Here is a 23,610-nt window from a genome sequence, read left to right as displayed (position 1 = left end):
CCATGCCGGAGGCTAGCAGTACAGCAGCACCCAGGCCGGCAGGAGGCGATGGGTGAGCTGCCCCCACACAGGGCCAGGCCTGACGAGAACCCCTGTAGTTCCCACCCTTGGCCCTGCACCAAACAGGACCAGGCCTGGGACCTGGAGATGGAGCAGGGCCGTGTGCGCCAGCCCCAGCCCCTCTCCTCTCCAGGCCCCCAGTGGGCCCCAGAGCAGCTGCCAGGCCTTTCCCCCTTCCAGCTGCCAAGCCTGCCCCAGTCCATTGTCCAGGAGTGAATGGCGCCTCTGAGCTAACTGGAGCGTTAGAGCCACATGCGCTTCCGGGCCTGCACTGCCCAGGGCTGCTTAGCAGAGGGGCTCTCCCCCCCCCACTCAGCTCCTCAGGATGCTGGCAGAATGAGGAGAGCCCTCAATGAGGCAGTAGGTACTGGGGTCCCCTCGGGCAGCGTGCCGAGGCAGGGGGTGGATCGGATCCCAGCTGTCCAGACATGGCTGTTTACAGAACCAGTCCCATAAGCTGAACAGGGAGGGGTGGGATAGGGAGATGAGGCTGGGCGCCAAGACTCAGTCACACAGCACCTCAGCTACCGCTCAGGGCAAAGGGAGCGTGGCCCTGCTGCAGAGAAAGACAAGGTGACCCTGCAGCCCAGCCCGTGAAGCCATTGAAAAGCAGAGCGCTTGTTTCCATGCAGCTGATTTCAGGCCCTTCTAACTGTGGTCACAAGCGAGTGCTGGCCTGGCAGCAGCCCCAGCCCGGAGGGAATCAATAGAATCCTGCAGCTAAGAGCCATGTACCCAGAGCACAGGGGAGCCAGCGCCAGGCTAGGTCCTAGAGGAGCAAGGAGACTCCACGGCAGGGCTTCCCTTAAGCGTCCAAGGGTGGGAGATGCTGCAGCTGTTCCAGGTAGACAGGAAAGAAGGTTGAGTCAAGTAAAGAGGGTTGTAAAGCAAGCCCCATCTCAGCACTCCGTGCTGCGGGAAGTCCCAGCAGGGGTGCTCCCTGCTCAGAGCTCCCCTGCTCCCCCCCAGAGCTGCTATGGACAAGCCAAGAGCAGACACCACATGCTGCAGGGAGCAGATGCAGGCAGGACCCAAGCAGCTTCTGCCTGACACCAGCTTGCCCCTGCTGAACCCAGCCCGAGGGACAGGGACAGAGGAGCCTGGCCACACAGCTGGGACTAGGCATGCTGCACCGGCCCATCTCAGCCGCATGCTCAACACCCCCCCTCCCCCGATACCTTCCCTCTCTCACCCTGCCCAGGCTGCACTGCCCCACAGGCCGATGAGGGGCTTGGCCCTGGGAGTCACACACACCTCACCCCCACGAGCCCGGGGTCAGAGAGAGAAAGCAGCCTGCCCCTGCCGCCTCTCAGGCAGATCTCAGCCCTACGAAAGGATCGATCTGAGAATGTAGGACACCAGGAACAGGAGCCTGTGTGGAGGGGAAGCTAGGTCAGAGCAGCCTGGCTGCGTCAGTGCGTTTGTAGGTAGCAGGGGGCCGGGAACTGGGGACCGAAGAAGGAACACCATGGCAGAGGAGCGAGCCCTGCCAAGGAAGGGGGCTGTAGCAATGCAGGGAGAGCCAGAGGGGCCCCCTGTTCTGACAGTGATTCCACTTCCTCACCAGGAGCAGCAGGAAAGGGGCGGTGGAGCCAGGCTGCTCTGCCCAGGGCAAGGTTGGCATGCCAGGTGTGCTCAGACAGCTGCAATGAGTGCTCCCTGGCAGGCAGCAGACAAGCCCAGGAATGAACTCCCGCCGGTCCGTGGCAGCTGTCTGTCACGCAGAGCTCATGGCAGTGTAGCCCCACGAGCCCTTGCCTGATCCCAGAGGCTGAGCACTGCAGGGTGTAAAAACTTTAATAAATACATGTCTACCAGTAGCACTGGAGTCCAGCCCACCTGCGTTCCAGACAGGACCAGTAACACAAGACAGGGCGCTGTTAAAATACAAGGGAAGCCGGGCACGGTGGCTTGCCGACACTAGGCGCGTCGCATGGCTACAGTGCGTCCCCAGAGCATCCATTGCCATCCGCCAGCTTCAGCCCAAGGTAGCCCAGCAGGCTCTGCAACTCCTGGGAGCTGGCAGTCACCACGTCAGGGATGGAGGAGAGAGTCTGGGAAAGGAGGCAGAAGAGTTAGAAGAGCTGCAGGCAGCCTGGAGGTGGGGACCACGCCGCCAGCAGCTGGCAACGGGACAGGCCGGCCACCTCAAGTGGAGATCTCCATCCATAGCCCTAACTGTGAGCTGCATGAACGGCTCTGGCAGCCAGGGGCAATGCACAGGCCTTCGCAGGACCCAGAGTCTTCCCAGAAGGTAGGAGAGGGAGCAGCCCGTGGGTATCTCAGTGACTGCAGAGAAGCCACTTACTGCCCTCAGCATGTGGTAACAGGTGGGGAGCCCCTCAGGGACAGGGGAACGGGATGGAAGAACCCTTCCTGGGTGCCCGGCCTCACACGTGTCGTCTGCCAGACCCTGCAGTTGGACCAGGGCCTTCTGAAGGCAGCTTCATCAGCAGTGCTGTCAGGTGCGGGGCCCGGCCCATTCCCCAGCAGCAGCTGGAGACAGGCTGTCAGTCAGCGAGCCAGGCTAAGAGCTGGACCAGCGCTACCACAGGCATGCAGCTGTGGGGAGGGGACCCTCAGCCCCGAAGGGCCTCACCTCTTTGATCTTCTCTTGCATTTCCTCACGGCTCCTCAGCATCTTCTGGGCCTGATGGAGTTTCCCCTCCAGGATTCTCTTCTGCAAAGGAGAAACAGGAGCTGTGCAGACAGGTGGGAGCAGCCCAGAGCCGGCATTGTAACTAGTCAGCAGCCGGGCAGGAAGAGCGAGCAGAGCAAGAGCAGGCCTGGCAGAGGCTCCTGAGCAGTCCCTAGCGAGGGGACGGTGCAGCCAGGGCTCCCTGCAGACACACCACCCCGCTGCCACCCGAGGCCCTGCCCCTTACGTGGTCCTGGTACTCGTGCTCTTTCCCCAGGAGTAGCTCCCTCAGCTTGTTCACCTGCAAAACAAGGCAAGCATTTGCTCAGGGACGATGCAGCGGAAGGCCCATGCCCACAGCCCCAGCGGGACTTGGGGAAGCAAGGCCAGAGCCTGACTCAGGGCAGGGAGAGCCAAACCGCCCCCGCCCCCAAAGAGCTGGCTCCTCCTTGCGTCTGCCACCCCCAGCCAGGGCACGTACTGCCTCCCCTTCCCTGGCTAGGCTCGCACGGCCGTTAGCCCATGGCCAGCGTCGTGTCTGTCTAGGGCCTAGCCATGCACAGCACTTGTGCCCCCCGCCGGGAGCGCCAGCATGGCTAGGGGGGTGGACTGTGGGCTCAGGACCGGAGAGGCCTGCTACACCAGGGCCCCCACAGAAACGAGCCACAGCGTCGTAGCAAGAGGGGGCACACGGCCGAGGGGAACGAACACCAAGAGCCCCTGTGCGGGCAGCCGTCTCCGGGCAGCCAGCCCCTGCTATGCAATATCTCTAGGCCAAGAGCATGCCCCGCCGCCGGCTGCCAAGCCCCGGCCCAGGCATTGTTGGCTTCACCTCCTGCCGCAGCCAGACTTTCTCCTGGACGGCGCCAGCATCTAGCATCGTCACTGCGGGCTGCCGTCCCCTCATCTCCTCCCACAGCACCTCCGCCTCCGTCTCCGCCCGCTGGAGCAGGCGCTTCAGCTGAGACACCTCTGTCTTCAAGCTCTGAGGGGAGAGAAGCCAGTGAGACGCTGGGGAGTGGGGCAGGACTCGCCCCAGCGCCTTGGTGTGGTGCCACGCGCCGGACAGCACAAGCATGGCCCACACCAGCGGGCAGCAGGGCCGAGCCTGTTCCTGGGTCTAACCTGACGCCCCCCCCAGCCCGCAGAGGTGGGTACCGTGACTTCCCCGCTCTGGTCAATCAGCTGCAGCATCTTCTCTTCCTGTTGCCGCACAACGGCCTGCAGCTCCTTCTCGGTCTGCAGAGAGAGGGTGCAGCGCTTAGGACAGGGTCTCCCTGAGCTGCGCCTGCAGGGCGCCAGCGCCTCCTTCCGAGCAGTCACAGGGAAGGAGCAGCAGAGGGGCCAGGCCCCAGGGAGGAGGCTGGTGGGTTTAGTCTATTGTGATGAGCTGCTACCAGGCAGAGTGAGAACAGGTGGGAGGCAGGCAGCAGGCTGGGCCCGGGCCCCAGTTCACCAGCCCCTCCCATCTCCCCAGCTAGCGAGGGGGCAGGATCCCTGCCTGCCCCCGTGCAGATGTTACAATGGGGCCTGCACAGCCGTGGGGGCAGGTCTCCTGGAGAGCCGCCGTGCCAGGCTCTCCGCACTCTGCCGACAGTAACGTGCCCTCAGCCTGGGACCCCGGGGAGCCACACAAGTGCTGTGCTTTGGAAGTTAAATCAGGCTAGACAGCAGCTGCAGGATTTGGAAAAAGCCAGTTACCCAGATTCTCCTGTTCTAGAATCCGAGCCTGCCTGGTCCACGTCCCAGATCAGCTCTGCCCGGGAGCTCACGCATGACCCAGTTCTGGTGCCTGCTCACCTGAAACCGGACTCTCAGGACCTTGTTCAGCTTGGCAATGTTTGCATCCCGGGCATCGATCTCTGCCTGGAGCTGGGATTCCAGGCTCTCCAACCGGTGCTGACGGTCCGCGCTAGGAGAGGAAGAGCTGGGCTGAGTCCCTTCAGGGGGCATAGAGCAGATCCACCGTGGATTCCATAGCCGGGCACTCAGGCCCACCCTGCTGCCCCGGGGAGCCAGCGGCTGCTCTCCTGCCCCAGTGCTGATGGGGAGGACACCCCTCGAGCTGACACGGTCCTGCAGCCACTGGGCTCAGTTCTGGGACCCATTGCGCCAAAGACGCCCCTCCAAGTACCAGGCCTCAGGACTGTACGCGGTGTGGAGTGGTCATTCTATAGTATCAGCCCACCAGCTGTGTGTGTCATCTAGGGCCATGAGGAGGGGACATCCCAGCCAAAGCCCGCCAGGCCTGCTGAGGGTACCAGAGGGTCCCATCCCTCCCCAGCCCAGCTATGTGCATGGAATTGCCACCGGGGCTTATTGGCCTCCGGCTGGAGGGGGTGACGGTGAGGGCCTGGGGATCGCAGCCCTGGAGAAGTTGTGCGGCTGCCCGGGGCTGGGCAGGGCCCCGTGGCGGTGGGGGAGACAGGTCAGCATGTGGCAGTGGTACCGCCCACCCAGCACTCCCGTAGCTCTCCTGTGAGTTGAGGGCCAGACGCTCAGCTCACATTTTGTCCTGCAGCTCCTGAATCTCACGGCATGCCACCTCCTGGGTCTGGGAGCTCACAGCCATGAGGTGAGTGACCGCAGATCTCAGCTCCAAGGCAGTCTCCAGCAGGCTCTCCTCGATCTCTGGGGACAGAGCAGACACCAGCCATTCCCAGGGCAGGTGAGCAGTGCAACAGAGTGCATAGGGCTAGCCCCCAATGGAGGGGAGCCACAGCAGGGCAACAGAGAGGAAACAACCCCACGTGTTCAACCATGCTCCGCTTTAAATACCCAGCAAGGCCTGGGGCAGTGCCAGGCCAGGGACAGACCAGACGCTACGCCTGGAAAAGGGGCCTACTTCAGCCCACCTGCACAGCCAAGGCCCCCGGCCCAGGCCCTGCTCCTTTTCTCCCACTGTTGAGCGGTCACGAGAGGGAACCGGTCACTCCTGGATGAAGGTAACAGGCCTTGTTCCCTGGGAGAGCCTGCTCAGGGGACCGCCCCTTTTACCCTGGGGTGAGCTGCACCGAGGGCTGAAGTCCAGCTAGGCCACGGTTACTGGCAAGGGAGCGAGTGCCCAGGGCTGGGAGCAGAGGGCAGACAGGGGGCCGTTACCTTCTGGCTTCTGAGCAGCTGCAGGTTCAACCTTGCTAAACGCGCTGCAGCCTTCAGCAGCTTCTTCATCGACACCTGGAGCAAAGAGGGTCAGAGAGGGTTGGCCCTGGGTTTTTTTACTTTTACACTTACACACACACACACCCTTCTCCTCTCAGTCCCTGGAGCTTGACCCCTGAGAGGGGACCGGTGCCGAGGCCCTGTCCACAGCATCCCCTCACCAGGCCCCACGGGAGGAGCCCGGGGCTCTGTGCTTTCCGGCAAGGACCCCCTGTGGTGGAACGGGCCATGTGGGAAGGAGGCCTAACCCAGAGCTCTGGGCATCGAGGGACCTGGGCCTTGCTTGCCACAGAAGCCCCGACACCCCACTGGAGCAGTTGAGCTCTGTGGGTCAGAGGCAGCCCAGAGCAGGCCGAGGGCTGTGCTGTTCCGGGCCTCAGGCCGAGCTGCTGTCACTTCTATGGCCGGTTGATCAGAATTCATCCGCCACTCCCGGCCCGGCAGTGGAAGGCAGAGAGGAACCGCAGGATCCGGCAGGAGAGCAGGGCACTGACAGCCTGGAGGCTGCCTCCGCGCTGTGGGAGCAGCTGCCACTACTGGCTGGCTGGGAAGGTCACTGTATTTCTGGACCCTGTGCACGTGGCAGAGCAGAGCATTGTGGGAAAGGGCACCACGCCCCCGGCAATGGCTGTGTTGCCAATACAGGGATGAGGGCGAGGGCCCGCCAGGGCTGCAGGTAACGAGCGGCGCAGGCTGGTGCCTGGCAGGCTCCTCTCTGCCCATGCAGCCCCAACCCAGCCCCTGCCACGTAGGCCCGGTTTCTGGAGCAGCAGGCCCAGGCCGGGCAGGAGACAAGAACCGGAGCCAATGAGCAATGTCAGACAGCCACATCTTACCTTTTCCTGCCACAGCTTTCAAGACGCTGCCCACGAAGGAGACGGGCACACAGCGAGGGGTGCAGCGGGCAGGGGTGCATGCTTTGCTCCTCCATGCAGCATCAGCCGCCTTCAATGACAAGAGAAGGTCCGAGTGGCTGTACCACCGATGCCAGCGGAGCCCAGGCAGCAGTGCAGACAGCGCTGTTCTCCCGGGGCAGAGGCGCTGGAGCGACCCATGCTACAGAGCGTGTTGTGGATGGGTTTGATCTACTGTCAGAGGGCAGTTTCCTAGACTCCCTGGAGCCAGGGCGCCTACCTCTCCTTGCAGGGCAGCTCGGAGATTGGCAGCGAGGTCCAGCAGCCTCTCCTTGCTCTGAGTCAGCTCCAGGGAGGACGTCAAGACTTTGCTTCTGTTGAGTTGCAGGCCCAGGACCTCTGCCTTGCTGCCATGGAGCTCCTGGCAGAGGGTGTCCCGCTCTGTCCTGGGGAGAACAAGGGAGTCAGAGGCACGCGCAGGGCGTACCCACACTCCCTGTGCCCTTCGGGGGGGGGGGGGGGGGGGGGGGATGGAAGCCGTGCGGGGACAGCCCGTGGGCTGCTGTGGTGGAGTTTCTGGTTCAGCAGCAGAGCACAGAGTGGCACTTGGAGCTGCAGTTTGAACAAACCCACAGAGGGTGAACCCAGCTGGGCCCAGCCAGAGCTCCTGTGGATCCGCACAGGGGCTGTCCACACGGGCACCCTTTGCCTCCCAGACCCTGCCCACCAGGAGCTGAACAAAGACAGGCCACTTGGCCTTCTCCCTGGCCGGGGCTCTTGGTTCCCTGTGCCAGATGCAGCTCCCCAGGGCGGGAGGCACACACTGAGCTGAGGGGGCAGAGCGGAGCTGCTGTCTTACTGCAGGTGCTGGTAGGCGTCCTTCAGGTCCTCGTACTGCATGCTGCGCTCCCGAAGCACTGCAAGGGTGGATTTCAGCTCGTTTTCCGTCTCCGTCAGCTGCTCACGGGACACACGGTTCTCCTGGTCGATAAACTGGGGACAGGGAAGAGACACGCCTGTGACGATTTACTATGGAGGAGAAGGAGCTGGTACAGCGTGGGACCCTCAGCACGTGCCAGCCAGGAATAGCTAAGGAGGCCACGTTCCGATCAGGAGCTGGGAAGGCATTAGCTGAATTCTTACTCTACCCTTCTGCAAACGCCCACACTGAGACTCCTCACCCTACCCCCTCTCTCACTCGAGGGGCTGGGGCGGGCAATGCTGGCCCCCTGGTATTGGGATCTTTTGTCACAGGCCTTGGGGTTCAGAGCCCAGCAAAGCTCTGTAGCCTTCCCCCTTCTCCCCAGAGTGCTGGCAGATCAGAGCCCTGTCTCCACGCCTCACTGCTCCCCCATCTCCTTGTCTGCCAGCAAGCACAGGAGGAGCTGACTAGGCCTGCAGTACTTCGCTGCCCTGGGGCGTACCAAGGACAGATCTGCTGCCACCCGTCAGAGTCCCAGGGGGATCTGAAGAGTTCAGCACCCAAGTCCCTAGCCCAGAGATGGCTGGGCAGAGCTCGCCACAGGCAGCTGCTTCACACGGCACAGATAAGCCTTCTCAGCCCTTCCTAATCCATCGTGCCAATCCCTCTGCACGCTCAGCCAGTTTTTCCCGGGACTTTAGCCACGGCTTTCTCAAGCGCTGCTGGAGCGAGCGCTCAGTCCTTCCTGTCACTTTGGGATTCCAGCCTCCACATGGTACAAAAGCAGCGGTCTACAACAAGCACTTGCATGAGATGCTGGAAGCTAGGGCGGACTGGTTCAGGAGTGATGGAAAGTCAGTGGTGGCCTCCAAGGGCTGTTGTCGCAGCTTTTCAGAGCAATGAAGGAGGCTGAGATCCAAGGCTGTCCCTTCCCACAGGCAGAGAGGTCCTTTGGGGACACTGGCTCCGGCTGGCAGCGGTTGTGTGTCACAGTCTAGCACCGTGTATAGCAAGTCCTGGACCAGGATGATTTGCACCCCGAACAGTTAGGACACCCAGCTTTCTCGGTGTCCCTCTGTGCCGCTTTGGAAAGGACACTTGAGCAGTTAGTGAGACCTGGCAGCTCCAGTTCTGGGCTACGTGCAGGGAGAAGGCAACGGCACTCAGGAGTGAACATCATGGTCTGGGCAGGCTGCCAGTGGGGGGAGCAACAACAGTGTCACGGGGCATGTGCCATTATTACAGTGAGCATCCTGTGCCCCACAGACGGGCTAGCCCACTCCCCTCAGCTCTACCTCGCGGCACTCCGTCATCTCACGCAGCTCCTGCCGCACCCCCGCGTGCTCCTGCCGTAGGAGCTCCTTCTCCCTGGTCAGCCTGAGATGGGGAAGGAAAGAAGAGAACAGTCACCATGTGCAGCTCTGTGCCCGGGAGGGGGAGCCAGGCAGAAGCGGCTGGGCGGATCTGCTCAGGAGATCCATTCAGAGAACAGAAGCGACTTTCAGGGGAGGGAAAAGCAGGACAAGGATTGTCCAAGAGACCCCAGGATATCACGCTCTGTTCCTCACTGAGTCAGTCACTGGCCTGCACCGAGCTCTGTTTCTGTGGCCCCCCGATACCCCCCCAGCCTCAGCAGCTGAGACTCACCGTGCAGTCTCCTGTGACAGGTCTGCAAGCTTCTTTCGCAGCTCGTCCCGCTCGCACTCCAGGCTGGCCAGGTCTCTCAGCAGAGTGCTGAGATCTAGGGGGTGGGGCACAGCACTGCGGTTAGAGTTGCACAGTTGGCATCAGGGACCCTTTTGTGCAAAACTGAGAAGGCAGGAGACCCTGGCCTGCCCACCCCAGCGCAGGTTGTAAGCAGCATCCTGAATATAGGACTACAGGACGGCTTCTCGCTTCATCCAGCTGTTGGAGCTGTCAGCCAGGTGCCCTACAAGAAATCTACAGGGCAACGACATCCCAGCGGAACAGGCAGCTACCTCCAGCCGACAGAGGCTCAGCTCGCATAGCGAGGGCTGGTTTGGGCTTGGGGAGCCCTAGCGTGGGAACAGCTCACCACTAGGTGTGGCTGTACGAGCATCTCCCTGGCCTCACGGGAACCCAGTCTCACCCCCTGAAGGGCCAGCTGCTGTCACCGCTAGGGCCTTTCCTACCAGCTCTGCACATCCATACCAGACGGTGACAGATCCAGCCTCATGTGCAGATATACCTGCTCCCAGACGCGAGTTTGCCACAGTCAGCTGATCCAGCTGGGCCACAGAATCCTGCAGCTCCGCAGTCACTTCCTCCAGCCTCCTGGAAACCACCTCCAGCTCCCTGGAAGCCTGCAACAGACCATAGCACCTGACCCACTGCTCAGCCGTGCCCCTTGGGAGCTTCCCCGGCCCAGCCAGCCAAAGGGAATTCCCAGCACCGCAGAGCTAGCAGTGAGGGGGCTGAAGTCGGCCCTGGCATGCAGCGCCCCGGCCACCAGGCACAAGCTAACCAGTCCTGCCCACTGCTCTTGCTCCTCCCCCGCTAGTGGGGCAGCGAGTGACGCAGGGCATGCTCTGGGCCCAGCACCACCATGGCTCAGCCCTGCCCTCTGAACAGCATCCCCCGGGGGTCAGAGCCGTTACCGCTTCCTTCGCCTTCAGGGCCTCGGCCGCCCGTCTCCTCATCTCATCCCGCTCCTCCAGGCAGCTCTGAAGTTTGGCCGCCACTTTGTCCAGCGAGATCCGGTACCGGGAGAGCAGGGCCCGCATCTGGTCTTGCTGCAGGAGAAGGAGGAGAGCGCCCCTGAGGAAAGCCTGGAGAGGCGAGTGCTTCACAGAGCTGCCAGGCCCATCGCAGCCAAGCCACATGCTCCTGCAGCTCACCCAGTCCACACACTGGCCACTGGGGCCAGCAAGCTGGGCCACCTCCCTATCTCTAGCGGGTGACTCACCCCACCCAGAGCCTTCGCAACACAGGCGCTGCGACCGGCTCCACTGGGACAAGTCTCACCAGCTTGAGCCACCTGTGAAATCCCAGCGGTGAGTGCTGTAACTACCCCAGAGCACCGTGGGCCCGCCAGGCCTCTCCATGGGCGCCACGCTCGGAGAGCAGCACCGGGGGAGGAGGGGAAGACACATTCCAGCGGCTGATGCGCACACATGAGCGCTCAACTGTCTCAGCTACAGAAGCTCAGAGCCTGCCAATCTCACCTGCTGGGTTAGGGTTTTTCTGTCCTCCTGACAGTTCTGGAGGGAAGCGTTTGCCGAGTCCAGGAATGACCGAGACTCCACAGTCCAGGATCTCTGCAAGACAAGAGGGGCACTAGCATTGCAGATGCGGCTGCTGGGACATGGGCAGTGGCCAAGAGTCCTGGGCCGGCCGTGGATATGATGGTGTGACCCGTCACCCCCATGGAAGCACAGAGGAACCTGCGTTAGGCAGCTTCATGGCTTGAGAGCAGGCAGTGCTTTGGTGAGTGGTAACTCCCAGCCTGGCTGACGGTAGCGACAAGTGGACAGGAGCACGTCACCCAAAGCTGCGTCATAGCAGGCTGCTGCGGGGGATCAGCAGAGCCCAACTACGCCCACTCCGTCGGCAGCCTGCAGTGTTCCCGGCAAGCTCGGTGGCCCCACAGGCTAAGAGGGTCGAGAGCAGGGTCAGACACCCCCCGGAGCCCACTGGCCTGCCTTACCTGCTGCTCACGAGCCTCCTCCACGAAGGTGCACAGCTCCCTCTGAGACTCCAGTCCCTGCTCGAGGGCTCGGATCCGAGCGCTGGCATCGACACGGAAGGTCTCCAGAACCAGATCTGCCTGGGGTGGGGGAGACGTGTGCATGTGGGGATTCTAACTGTGACCCACCAGTCTAGCGCCAAGGCCAGGTGCCGCCCGGAAGCCCTGCCAGCCCCACGGCCAAGGCCTGGAGCAGCCCAGCACCTTTCCCAGCCCTGCACACAGTAGCGGCAGCTGCCGCACATGGGAGAGTTAGCTGTTGATGTCGAGGAGGAAGCGCTAGCCCTACGTGTGTCTGCTAAAGCACTGGGGAGGGCCCATTGGAGGGGCTGGCCCCGGCACAGCTCCCTGTCGACAGGTCACCCAGCACCCTCTTCGAGTGCCAGTGGGACTGCAAACGCCGTGCCGGCTGAGGGAGGCTATCCAGGGCTCCCCCAGGGACAGGCTATGCCACCCAGCCACTGGGGTGGCTGCAAGGAATTCCCAGCACCGCAGAGCTAGCAGCGAGGGGGCTGAAGTCGGCCCTGGCATGCAGCGCCCCGGCCCCCAGGCACAGGCTAACCAGTCCTGCCCACTGCTCTCATTCCTCCCCCGCTAGTGGGGCAGCGAGCGGCGCAGGGCATGCTCTGGGCCCAGCACCACCATGGCTCAGCCCTGCCCTCTGAACAGCATCCCCCGGGGGTCAGAGCCGTTACCGCTTCCTTCGCCTTCAGGGCCTCGGCCGCCCGTCTCCTCATCTCATCCCGCTCCTCCAGGCAGCTCTGAAGTTTGGCCGCCACTTTGTCCAGCGAGATCCGGTACCGGGAGAGCAGGGCCCGCATCTGGTCTTGCTGCAGGAGGAGGAGGAGAGCGCCCCTGAGGAAAGCCTGGAGAGGCGAGTGCTTCACAGAGCTGCCAGGCCCATCGCAGCCAAGCCACATGCTCCTGCAGCTCACCCAGTCCACACACTGGCCACTGGGGCCAGCAAGCTGGGCCACCTCCCTATCTCTAGAGGGTGACTCACCCCACCCAGAGCCTTCGCAACACAGGCGCTGCGACCGGCTCCACTGGGACAAGTCTCACCAGCTTGAGCCACCTGTGAAATCCCAGCGGTGAGTGCTGTAACTACCCCAGGGCACCGTGGACCACGTCAAGCTTCTCCATGGGCTCCACGCTCGGAGAGCAGCGCCGGGGGAGGAGGGGAAGACACATTCCGGGGGCTGATGTGCACACACTAGTGCTCAGTCTCAGCCACGGAGCCTCTCCGAGCCTGCCGCAGCCAGTGTGTCCTGTTCAAGTCTCACCTCTTGGCTTAGAGTTCTCCTGTCTTCCTGCAGGTTCTGGAGTGAAGTATTTGCCGAGTCCAGGAATGACCGAGACTCCACAGTCCAGGATCTCTGCAAGACAAGAGGGGCACTAGCACCACAGACGTGGATTTGGGAATCCCATCAAAAGGCCGCTGCTGGGACTATGGCATCAACCAAGGGTCCAGGGCCCACTGGAGATCTGCTGGTGTAGCCAAATTGCCTCCAATGGTAGCAGCGCAACTTGTTCAAGTGACAGCCCTCGTTAGGCAGTGTCCTGCCATCAGAACAGGCCAACGGCTCCGAATGTGCATGAGCAGAAGGCCACTTCGAAGAAGAGACAAGCTACCCGTCCCTAGAGCTGCCATTCACTGCCCGTGGATTTGTCCCCGGAGCAGTGCAATCAGCATGGTCACAACATCGGGGGTGGGGCGGTTCAGCTCTGGGAGCAGAGCCACGCACCTGGGAACTAGTGAGCTGCCCTCGGGGCCACTCTCGAGACACAGAAGCAGTCAGTGCATTCTGCTTAGCCCCGGAGAGATGGCCCCGCAAGCATAACAAGCTCCCACTGGAAGCCAGGCGTGGACAGCTGGCCTGGAAGTACCCACCCCATACCCAACCCGCAGGAGGACCTACCATGTCCTGCCTGGCCTGTTCCAGCTCCTGTTTCAGAGCCTGCTCGCTCTCCCCGTGCCGCTGCAGGGCCTGGAGTCTCTCTCTGGACTCCACATACAAGTCATGATAAAGCTGCTCCTCCTGAAAGACATTCCACCCCAAGGCATCACCCACAGGGGCAGGAGAACGGCCTCTCAGCCAGCGCGGGGGCTCAGCAAAGGCAGGCAGCTGAACACAGCAGGGACGGGCTGCCCGGGGCAGCGTCTCTGCCAGCAGAGCTAGACTTCAGCAGTTCCCATGACATTTCCATCACCCTTCGTTCCAACCGCCACAAGCGCCCCCCAGCTGCTGCCCTTCCCCAGACGCCCCACGTGCCACGGGAGGCAGCCCCACTCTCCCCCACCCACTGGCTGGGGACGTGCTCGCCTGCAGCTTCCTTCCCTGAAGTGCCGGTGGTCAGCAGTGCAGCCAGGCGAGAGTCATCGGGAGGCCAGGGTCAGCGACAACTATTGCAGCTCTCCAACTTGGCAAGAGTCGGCCCAGCCATGCGCATGATTCAGTTAGCCAGCACCATAGCGACCACGGGACCAGGTTTCATCAGCTCCGAACTGAATGATCCCCACTCAGCCCACATCACTTCCGCTCCACTTACCCCCAGGGGGACCTCCTGTACTTTACGTGGACTGTGGATCTGGAACATTGGAGTCCATACACCAGCTGCGGTGCAGGAGTCCCAGCCGCACTGGCCCACCAGCGCTAGAGACCTTGAGCGCTCAGCACTGCTGTGCAGACTCAGCCGAGGTTCTGGATACACCCCAGTGTGGCAGAGGCACTAGCTAGCTAAGGTATTTGTATGGCTCCCAGCTCTGCAGCATCCAAGTACCTCAAAACCGTTAGCGTGTCTGTCCGTACGGCGCCCTGGGAGGCAGGGCAGGGCTATTCTCCCCATGGGACAGAGAAATCCGAGGCACAGAGAGGCTAAGTGAATTGAAGCTGGGTCTCCCAAGTGGCAGGCCACCCTTCCCCTCATCTTGCCTGGCACTGCATTTGCATTTGCCTGGCTGCAATCACAGGCGCCACTATCTAGTGTGCAATGAACTAGTAGGGAAGGCAGGAAGTTCGAGCTACTCAGCCAGAGGGGAGGTGGGCACAGGTCGTGGCCACATGCACCCTTGTGCTCAGCTTGGGGGCATCCCGCTGCAACCCCAGACACGTGATCCGCCTCTCCAGTGGGCCCCCTCTTACTGCTTTGGGGTGGATGATGTCAGTCTGCGTGAGCACATCTCTCTGGTCTGCGGGCCCCAGACGAGGAACGGGCCACTGGCTCTGCTGCCAATCCCGCAGCTGACAGGAGAGGGCTTCAATGATGATAAGCGTGCTCTCCAGCCGGCCCTCCAGCTCCAGCCGGGACAGGGCGCTCAGGTGCTCTCGGGAACAGCTGGTGGGGGGAGAAGATATTTGTGAGGGGCTGTGTGGAGCGCACACCCCGGGAAGTACAGAAATGGCTCACGGTTCAAGCTGCCTGGGCTTCGACTAACCCCAGGGTCAGCACTGAGCCAGGGACCTGGGGAAACTTACTGCCAGAGCAGAGAATCCGTTTCTGCAGCACTGTCCTTTGCACAGACAGGCCACTCCCCAGAGGTGTTCATGCTCTTTTCCAGCAGCGCTTGGGGAGTCATCCAGGTCCCCGCAGAGAAGGCAGAGACTGGAGTGACACTTGTGCCAGCATCCTGCTGCAGAGCAGGCAACGGCAGGCTATGTCTCAGGGACTCCAAGACAGCAGAGGTGTGCACGTTCTTCTCCAGCCACGCCAGGGGGGTCATCCAGGAGATGGTCCTGGCCACGCTGCATCCAATCTCAGCGGAGGACACCGGGGTTGTCACGGCTGCTCCTCCCTGCAGGGACGGCGTCTGGACAGAACTGGAAGCCACATCCTTCAAGACAGACGCCTGAAAGGAGACCTCTTCAGGCACCAGCCGGCTGGGCTGGTCACCACCAAAAGAGGGGGGGCAATACCCTGCTCCCTCTGGGACAGGCAGGGCACTGCTACTTCCTTCCATTTCCTGCAGGGCATGGAGGCTGCTGGGAGGCTGCAGAGAATCTGCCTCCGGAGTCACGGCCCAGAGGTGGTTCTCCTCAGAGGGAGGAAGGCTTCCGAGCGCCTGCATCGCTGACGCCTCCTCAGGGTCCCCCCCATCTGCAGAGCGTGCTAGGAACAAGCACGGCCTCTCAGGAGAGCATCCTGGAGGGACTGCGGAGACCACCGCTGCAGCAGTGCGACTCTGCTTCTCCTGCCCCTCCGGCTCGGCAGCAGTGCCTTGGATGGCCCCGGGGTCTGCAGGGTCACTGTCCAGGCAGGGCTTGTTCGCGGAGCCGGCACCGTTCTCTGCCGGGGTCGAGTCTGTGTGATGCACAGCCGTCCTCGCTGTTACTTCAGAAGCAGGAGGTGTGTCAGGTGTACATGGCCAGTCTGCATCGTCCTTCTCCACCTCTCTGTCTGACTGGGGAGTGTCTGCAGCGTCTGCCCTCCACCTCCCCAAGCTGTCCTGTGGGGTCACGACCACCCCCAGCACAGGCTCCTCCCCAGACTCAGCCCCATGAGGAGAAATGGCAGATGGGGCACTTTCCCCCTCACCCACTGGATGGGGGCTACCAGCCCCCTCAGGAGCCTTTGGCAGAGCGCGGATATTTGGAACCAGACCCGGCTGCTGCTCCTCTGTATCAGGCCAAGCCGTGTTTTCCTCCAGTGTATTTTTGGGGTTAAGTTTCATGCTTGGCAGGGAGTCGGCCCAGATTTTTATAGCCGGTTTAGTCCTGGAGCCGGGCAAGGTACTTCTGCCATCCTGCACAGAAGAGGAAAAACAAGGTCAAGAAGCGCAGAGTCCCGCCCCACTGCAGTTCTGCACCTCCGACCCACACGGCCGGCCATCCTGCTTGGAGGGCTTTGAGCCACTTGCCCCCAGGAGGTCCGTCTCCAGCTTCCTGGCTGCCTACAGAAGCAGCATGTTGAGAACAGGATTATGTTCAGGGCCGCAGGGCACAAGGGCGGCACAGCTCTGCAGGCTGCGGGGAGTGGGCACGGGCAGGACCCTCCCTGTCTTCTTCCAGGGCGAGACACCGACTCCCTCCCAGCGGCAGCCAGGCTTCCCTGCTGTTTCTCCCCCTCCCGCACGTCAGAGGCGGAGAGCCGGGAAGTCAGAGTCCCAGGGGCAGGGAACAGACCCCCGCCCTGCAGCGGAGGTGGGTGCAGGGGTCAGTGCCGGGGAGCAGGGGGAGCCCCCCCGTGCTATGTGCGATTCCCGCCGCCCGGGGGCTCCGCGCCCCCCGCCCCCCGCCCCTCACCATCCCCGGCAGCTGCACCTTGAGCCGCAGGCGGCTGAAGAGCGGCGTGAGCGAGCAGGAGCCCAGCGCCTCCGGCGTGCTGCAGGAGCGCCTCGGCGGCGGGGGCCCGGCCGGCTGCTGCAGCGACAGGTCCTGGAGCGGGGCCCGGCCCGCGGCCTTCCGGTGCTGCGGACGAGACACACCCGCTCAGCGGGGAGAGACCCGCCGCTAGCCCCCGCCCAGCCCCCCGAGACTCGGCCCAGCCCCCCGGCACTCCAAGACACCCCCGAACCCTGAGACCCCCCCAAACCCCGAGACTCGGCCCAGCCCCCCCGGCACCCCGAGACCCCCCCGCGCCCCGAGACTCGGCCCAGCCCCCGGCACTCCAAGACACCCCCGAACCCTGAGACCCCCCCAAACCCCGAGACTCGGCCCGGCCCAGCCCAGCCCCGCCCCCCGAGACCCCCCCGAAACCCGAGACTCGGCCCAGCCCAGCCCCGCCCCCGCGCCCCGAGACTCGGCCCAGCCCCGAGACCCCCCGAACCCCGCGGCCCCCCCCGAGACCCGCACCCGGCCCGCCCAGGCGCAGCGGGAGCCCCGGCCCGTGGCAGGGCACAGCCGCCCTGGGGCCCTCACCGCCTGCGGAGCCGGAGCCGCGCCCTCGGCGGGGGTCCCGGGCCCGGCGGCCTCCATGGGGCGGGCTGTCTAGCTAGCTAGCTAGCTGGCTGTCTGTCTGTCTGGCTGGTCGGTCGGTCCGTCGCTCGGCTCGGCTCGGCTCGGGCCCGTCGCCCGCCAGTTTGAACGAGGGCGCGCGAATGCCATTGGCTGCGGCAGCCGCCGGTGACGTCATGACGCCAGGGGGCGGGGCGACGCCGTGTCCCTCCCACGCCGGGGCTGACGGACGGGGCTGAGGGGGCGGGGCCGAGGCGAGGCTGGTTGCAGCTGTGGCTGGGGTGTGTTGCCTGTTCCCTGCCCAGCGCTAGGAGACACCTCCCCCCCCCCCCCCCCCCCAGGGAATGGTTTCTAACCAGGCCCGTGTCTCCCAGCTCACACTCCCCCCTCCCCCACACAGCCACGCGCCCCCCTGCACCCCACACAGCCACGGCCACCACGGAACAGATGCTTTATTGCGTATCACAGTCAGCTCTGCCCTCGCCTTTCCTGCTGGGCGGGAAGCTGCACAGCCTGAGAGTCTAACCTGAGGAACGGGAGGGCCCGGTGCACCCAGGAGCGCACAACCTGGCCTGGGAATAGGGGTGCCGCCCAGGGGAGCAGATTGCTAGCTACGAGGCCAGGCAGGAGCCACTGCTGGTGAGGGGGGTTCAGGGCCTTTGCTGCGCTCCCTGAGCTGCTGTGGCTGGGTCTGGAGTGTTGCACCATAGGGATTTCCTGAGCATATAGAGTGATACTCCCAGCCTGGCCCACCGGGGGCCTGGTCACAGCCTGCAAAGGAGAACGAGACAGAGCCTCAACTGTGTCCTAGGCTCCAGCAGGGCCACAGGAGTCCGGCAGATCTGCCTCAGCCAGGCCAGGGGCGGCTCAGGGAGGCCAGGAGGTCACAGTCAAAGTCTGCAAAGGCCATGGAGGATTCCAGGGCTGCCTCCTCCGCTTGCCGCGCAGCCACAGCCAAGTCCACGGGGCGCTTCTGCAGGAGCTCGGCATCGAAGGTCACGCCACGGAAGAAGGGGTGGCTCTTGAAGTGGTGGAGGTAGCGCAGGCGCCGCAGGGGGTTTCGGCACAGGAGCTGCGGAGGGAGAGACTGACCATGAGACGGGACAACCTCAGCCAGCCCTGCCCTGCCCTGCCCTGCTGGGGGGAGGGGATGGGCTAAGGCCAGGGAAGGGGCAGCCGGAGACTGGGCCGAGCAGGGAGCTGACGGTGCAGGAGGGATTGGAAGGGGTTACCTCGCTGAGCAGGAGGGACAGCCCCAGGCTCAGGGAGTGCGGGCTCTCGTAGCTGCAGCGGTTCACGCTCGCCAGCATGGCCAGGTGGTCTTGCTCTGGAGGAACTGGGAACTGGGGGAGACAGGAGAGGGAGGTGAGTCCCCCAAAGGAAGCATTCCCAAAGAGCAGCGGGGACAGACGAGGGCGCGTCTCCCATCGCTGCCCCTGCCCAGGCCCAGCGGTGCGCCCCCAGCACCTGCAGCACCGCATGTTGGTTGCAGGCCCCCCTCAGACACCCGTCTATGCTGGCCACATCTTCCATCCCTGAGCAGGCCAAGCCCTTCCCTGATCCCATGGCCCGTGCACTGTGCAGGTGAGGGGAAGCAGGGCGTGCTGCCGAATGGAGGCTGCCTTAGAGGAAGGAGAAGGCTGGCCCAGTGACCCGTCCAGCCAGGATCTGGAGGAGACGGGACATGAGTTTCTCCTCTGCCCACGCACCCTCCCACCTGCCAGTGGGGCTCCATGGGATCGTGGGGCTGCCTGCCCAGACCAGTAGAGATGCTGCCCCAGCCCTGCTCCTCCCAGTGATAGAGAATCTGACCCCTGAGCATTTCCCCCGCCCCTCAAGCCATCACCTCACCTTCCCCGCAGCCAAGGTAAACAGCAGGATGCCCAGAGACCACCAGTCAGCAGAATGGCTGTAGGGGCCTCCACTCAGCACTTCTGGGGCTGTCAATCCCAAGAGAGCAGAGTCAGGGTGTGCAGTGCCCGACCCCAGCCCCACTGCCCAGCGCAGCCCGTGCCGGCCTTACCCATGTACTGCAGGGTCCCGCAGATGGTGTAAGCCCGCTCCCCTCGGGCCAGGTGGCGGGAAAGGCCAAAGTCTGTCAGCTTCAGGTGCCCTGTGCACAGACACACATGGCATCAGTGCCCTGCCCCCACCCACTGCCCCCTGAAGCTGCCAGCCCGGCATTCCCCCCCCCCGCCCTCACACACACACACAGTCCCCTCCTCCCAGATGCTGCCAGCCTGCCATTCCCCCATCCAGGGAACAGAGGCCCAAGCCCAGCACGTTCCCAGCCCCCCATGGGGGGCGGCGGCACTAAGGGCACGTACCGCGTTCGTCCAGGAGTATGTTCTCCATCTGCAGAGGAGAGAGAGGGCAGAGGTCACATAACGTCCTCGTCCAGGGTGCGCTCAGCCCAGCGAGGCCCCTCAGCCCGGACGCACCCCCTGGCCACGCGGGCGCGGAAAGGGCCCTATGCCCATCACGCTGCTCACACTGGCCGTGGGGCAAGGCCCCCTGCAGCAGGCACCCAGCATGGCTGCCACAATGGGCCGGATCAGGCCTCGGGCAGAACTCGGCCCGAGCAGCCGCCCAGCACAGGATGCTGCATCGGATCCCACCCCACCTGACACACGTGGGGTCTGGGGGGAGGCGAGGGTCCCCCCCACAGAGGAACTTGCCACCCCGGTTCCTGCCAGCCAGCACCGAACTCGGCCCCCGCTGCAGGGAAGCCGTCCAGAGCCTGGCCCCCGAGCATTTCACTGACTCGGGGCAGGAGGGGCCTCCCGGCGAGGGCCAAGGACAGTCAGATCTCCTCTCCAGGGGCCCTCCTACCTTCACGTCTCGGTGCACAATGCCCAGGTCATGGAGATAACCTGAAAGAGGAGAAAAGAGGAGGAGGGTTACCAGAGCCCCCGATGGGTCCCTCCCCAAGGGGTCTCCAGCCGGGATCCTGGCCTCTCCCACCAGGGCTCCCCAGCTTCTCCAGGACCCCACCCCCCACAGGAGCCGTCTTTGCCTCACCGGTGCTGGATCAGACACGGACACAGAGGCACTGTGCGATGCAGAACCCCCACCACAGCTCCTGCCCCCGCCCACCCCCCCGCACGAGGAGCCTGCACTCAGCTCCATCCAGGGCTGGTGGGGACCAGCCCCAAGCCCCCGTCTGCTGCCAGGCTCCTGGGATTGGAGCAGGGTGGACAGGCCCTGTTTTCACCAGCAGCCCCCCCAAGGAGTGGGAGACACAAGGCCCAGACTAGGCGAGAGCGAGGACACGCAACCCCATGCTCCTGTCCCACGCTGCTGACTGCCAGATGCTGGGCCTGGAGGACAGGACCCATCACTTGATAATCGCCCTGTTCTGCTCAGTCTCCCAAACCCTGGCACCGGCCCGTCGTTGGACAGGCTACTGGGTTAGACGGGCCATTGGTTGGCTCAGCAGGAGAGTCCCGGGGAAGCTGTCTGACCATCAGCTCCTGGCAGGCAGGGAGGAGCTCACATCCGGCCCCTCTGCCCCACATGGAGCCTCCTCCGCAGGGCGCTGGCCCCATCAGCCACACGGCACCTGGGGAATCCACAGGGAGTCCCTACCCCGGCAGGGTTCCCCTGCAAGCACCTCTCAGAGGTTCACTCACCCAGCACCAGAACCAGCTCGGCTGCGAACAGGCGAATGGTGGCTTCCGCGAAGCACCCCGAGGAAGCCCAGAGCGTGTACAGGTCTCCGGTGCTGCAGTATGTGCACACTTCACAGGGGGCAAGACAGACAGACACTGCAGCTTAGGGGGCCCAGCACACAGCCCAGCTGGGGAGAGCCAGGCTCCAGGCAAATGCCATCTCTGCTCCCTCCCCACAGCTCCCCTCGCAGAGATGCTCTGCCCAGGACAGAGCCCTCTGTGGACCCTGCCCCCAAGGGCTCCCCCCTGCTGGGGAGGCAGGGTGTAGAGCAGGCCTGGCCCCCAGGCTGATATTTGCAGTGGGGCTGCGACCCTTTGCTGCCGGGCCCATCCCTTCATTGCCCGAGGGTGAGGAGAACCATGCCAGCCCACGGGGAGTCGAGAGGCAGGGAAATTCATTCTTCCTGCTCACGCAACCCAGCCCTGGGGGGACATGCGGGAGGGGAGCGAGCAGCAAAGCAGCTCCTAATCCAGGGGGTCTGCAGAGCCAGGCTGCTCTCCAGCTGCCAGCGCCGAGGGCGGAGAAGAGCCTTAATGTAGGTCACGGGCAGGCAGGGGCAGACGTGCGTGTACCCGCACGTGGAGGGAAACGTGCACGGAGGGCGGGTCTACGCTAGGGGGCGCCCCGCGTGGGGAGGGGGGGGGGCAGATGGTCACTCACTAATGAAGAGATGCCGCTGTCCCTGCCAGCTGTCCCCTAAGCAGTGCACAAATGGGTGGCTGACTTGCCTCTGGGGACGAAGAAAAACAGGACTCCTGAGTAGCTGGGCTGGGGCTGGGGACGCCCAAGGGGAGAAGCCGGGGAGGGGGATGTGGGGCGTGAAGAGCAGGAAGGCTCAGCGTCCTCACCCACCCTATCTGGGATACAGCCCTCACCCAGGGCAGGCCCTGACCCTCTGGGCATCTCAGGGGAGCCAGTCGCCCCCAGGTCCTCAGCGGGGCTGGAGTCAACTTGAGTAAGGGGCACGGCTGTGAACCGGATGCGGACCCTGTGGTGCCAAGGAAGGTGCGGTGCTCCTAGAGCCCGGAGCTGCCGCAGCCAGGTACGGCCTGCCTGGAACTACGAGCCAGGGAATGAGCCCAGGGCAGCTGGCCAAGCCCCTGGGTCGGGGCAACTTTCGGAGTCCATTCTCCTCCCCAAACCCCCCCTCCGGATGGGATGCCTCTGCCCCCCGTACACCCCAGGCCCCCCAGGAGAGCAGCAGCTACCTGGATGCTGATCTCCTCCTTGCACTGCTTCAGGGTGTCCCGTCGCAGCACCTCCACTTTGGGGACCACCTGCAAGAGAGGGAGCAGGGCACCAGGGGTCAGCACAGGGGGAAGGCGCAGCGCCCCGGGGAGGGGCAGCATCAGCCGGGCACCCACCTTCACAGCAAAGACCTTCTCCCGCCCGCAGTCCAGCACTTTCAGCACCGTCCCGAAGGAGCCTTTGGCAACCAAGCCCAGAATCTAGAAGGAAGCAAGCGGTGAGTGCGGGGTGCGACGGCCAGCACGGCCCAGCAGCACCAGGAGCCAGCCAGAGCAAGCTCCAGGGACCCCCCGCGGCCGTGTCCCCTGGCCAGGCTGGCCCAGAGCCCTGAAGGAGGCTCCGGCTCGGCACGGGGCTCCCAAAGGGCCACGCGAAGCTGGTGCCAGTTCAGGCCACCCGGCCCGTTCCCAGCCCCGCCGCCCCCGGGCTCAGCGCCGAGCACCCACCGCACCTTGAGCTGCTGCTGCCCCACGGGGGGCCGGACGGGGAACTCGGGCAGGAAGAGCGAGACGAACTGCGGCAGCGGCCACTCGCCGCCCACCTTCTCCGCCAGCCGCGGCAGCTTCTCGCCCGGGCGCCGCTGCCGCCGGACGCGCCTCCTCGGGGCCAAGGCGCGCTCCAGCCCGGACACGGTCAGCCCCAGGCCGCTCACGATGCTCCTCCAGCTCCGCGCCCAGGAGACCTCGGCTGCGAAACCGCCGCCCTGCAGAGCCAGCGGGAGCATGAGCCAGCCGGGCCGGGCCGCCCCAGCCGCGCGCCCGCTGCAGCCAGCTCTGGGGTGGCGCACGGCAGCACCGCGGCGACGGGGACGGGGACACGCCGGACTCGCATGGCAGGGCGACCTGGGCACCCCAGCCCGGGCGGGGCACCCCTCCTCTGGTCCCCCCCTCTCCCGGGAGGTTAGCCCCCAGCCGCGCAGCCAGCCGGCCCCCTACAGACCTTGAGGGGCCCCGGCGGGGCCTCGGGCTCGCTGCTGGCAGCTCCCATCACGTCTCCTTCCTACCCTGCCCCCGGCTCCGGCAGCCCCGGCCCCATCGCGGCCCGGCAGCCAGACCCGCTAATCCCCCTCGGCCCGGTTACATAAACAGGCGGAACCCGCCCCGCCCCGCCTAATGCAAATAGCTCGCTCCCCCTCATTGCCATGCAAGCCCCGCCCTGCTCCTGCATAATGCAAATAGCTCGCTCCCCCTCCTTGCCATGCAAGCCCCGCCCTGCATAATGCAAATAGCTCGCTCCCCCTCCTTGCCATGCAAGCCCCGCCCTGCATAATGCAAATAGCTCGCTCCCCCTCATTGCCATGCAAGCCCCGCCCCGCTCCTGCATAATGCAAATAGCTCGCTCCCCCTCCTTGCCATGCAAGCCCCGCCCCTGCATAATATAAATAGCTCGCTCCCCCTCATTGCCATGCAAGCCCCGCCCCGCTCCTGCATAATACAAATAGCTCGCTCCCCTCATTG

The 23,610-nt window shown here is 64.2% G+C and overlaps 2 protein-coding genes across 2 annotated transcripts; both read right to left on the bottom strand.

Annotated features, from left to right (window-relative positions):
- Window positions 1-725: 725 nt before the first annotated feature.
- On the bottom strand, window positions 726-17,323 carry SPAG5 (sperm associated antigen 5). Its single transcript, XM_067565943.1, has 24 exons — window positions 17,198-17,323; window positions 16,601-16,747; window positions 14,819-16,083; window positions 14,486-14,678; window positions 13,262-13,381; window positions 12,626-12,718; window positions 12,038-12,172; window positions 11,304-11,423; window positions 10,822-10,914; window positions 10,255-10,389; window positions 9,846-9,960; window positions 9,284-9,377; window positions 8,932-9,013; window positions 7,574-7,707; window positions 6,995-7,160; window positions 6,697-6,805; window positions 5,801-5,875; window positions 5,206-5,329; window positions 4,499-4,610; window positions 3,857-3,937; window positions 3,531-3,683; window positions 2,946-2,999; window positions 2,660-2,740; window positions 726-2,114 (listed from the first exon to the last, which is right to left on the bottom strand). The coding sequence occupies exons 1-24, from the start codon at window positions 17,252-17,254 to the stop codon at window positions 1,998-2,000; spliced, it is 3,855 nt and encodes a 1,284-aa protein (XP_067422044.1). The 5' UTR covers window positions 17,255-17,323; the 3' UTR covers window positions 726-1,997.
- A 302-nt stretch (window positions 17,324-17,625) lies between these two features.
- RSKR (ribosomal protein S6 kinase related) lies at window positions 17,626-23,186 on the bottom strand. The gene is made up of 12 exons (XM_067565946.1): window positions 23,093-23,186; window positions 22,605-22,856; window positions 22,270-22,353; window positions 22,114-22,182; window positions 21,566-21,635; window positions 20,866-20,973; window positions 20,066-20,106; window positions 19,561-19,588; window positions 19,257-19,346; window positions 19,085-19,173; window positions 18,466-18,576; window positions 17,626-18,305 (listed from the first exon to the last, which is right to left on the bottom strand). The coding sequence occupies exons 1-12, from the start codon at window positions 23,138-23,140 to the stop codon at window positions 18,081-18,083; spliced, it is 1,215 nt and encodes a 404-aa protein (XP_067422047.1). The 5' UTR covers window positions 23,141-23,186; the 3' UTR covers window positions 17,626-18,080.
- Between the last annotated feature and the right edge of the window lie 424 nt (window positions 23,187-23,610).

Source organism: Emydura macquarii, unplaced genomic scaffold (assembly GCF_026122565.2).
Source record: "Emydura macquarii macquarii isolate MOO-44397 ecotype Brisbane River unplaced genomic scaffold, CSIRO-AGI_Emac_v2 contig_2699, whole genome shotgun sequence".
Classification (NCBI taxonomy): Eukaryota; Metazoa; Chordata; order Testudines; family Chelidae; genus Emydura; species Emydura macquarii.
The sequence above is the reverse complement of the archived record's forward strand: the minus strand, read 5'-3'. Positions and strand labels throughout refer to the sequence as shown.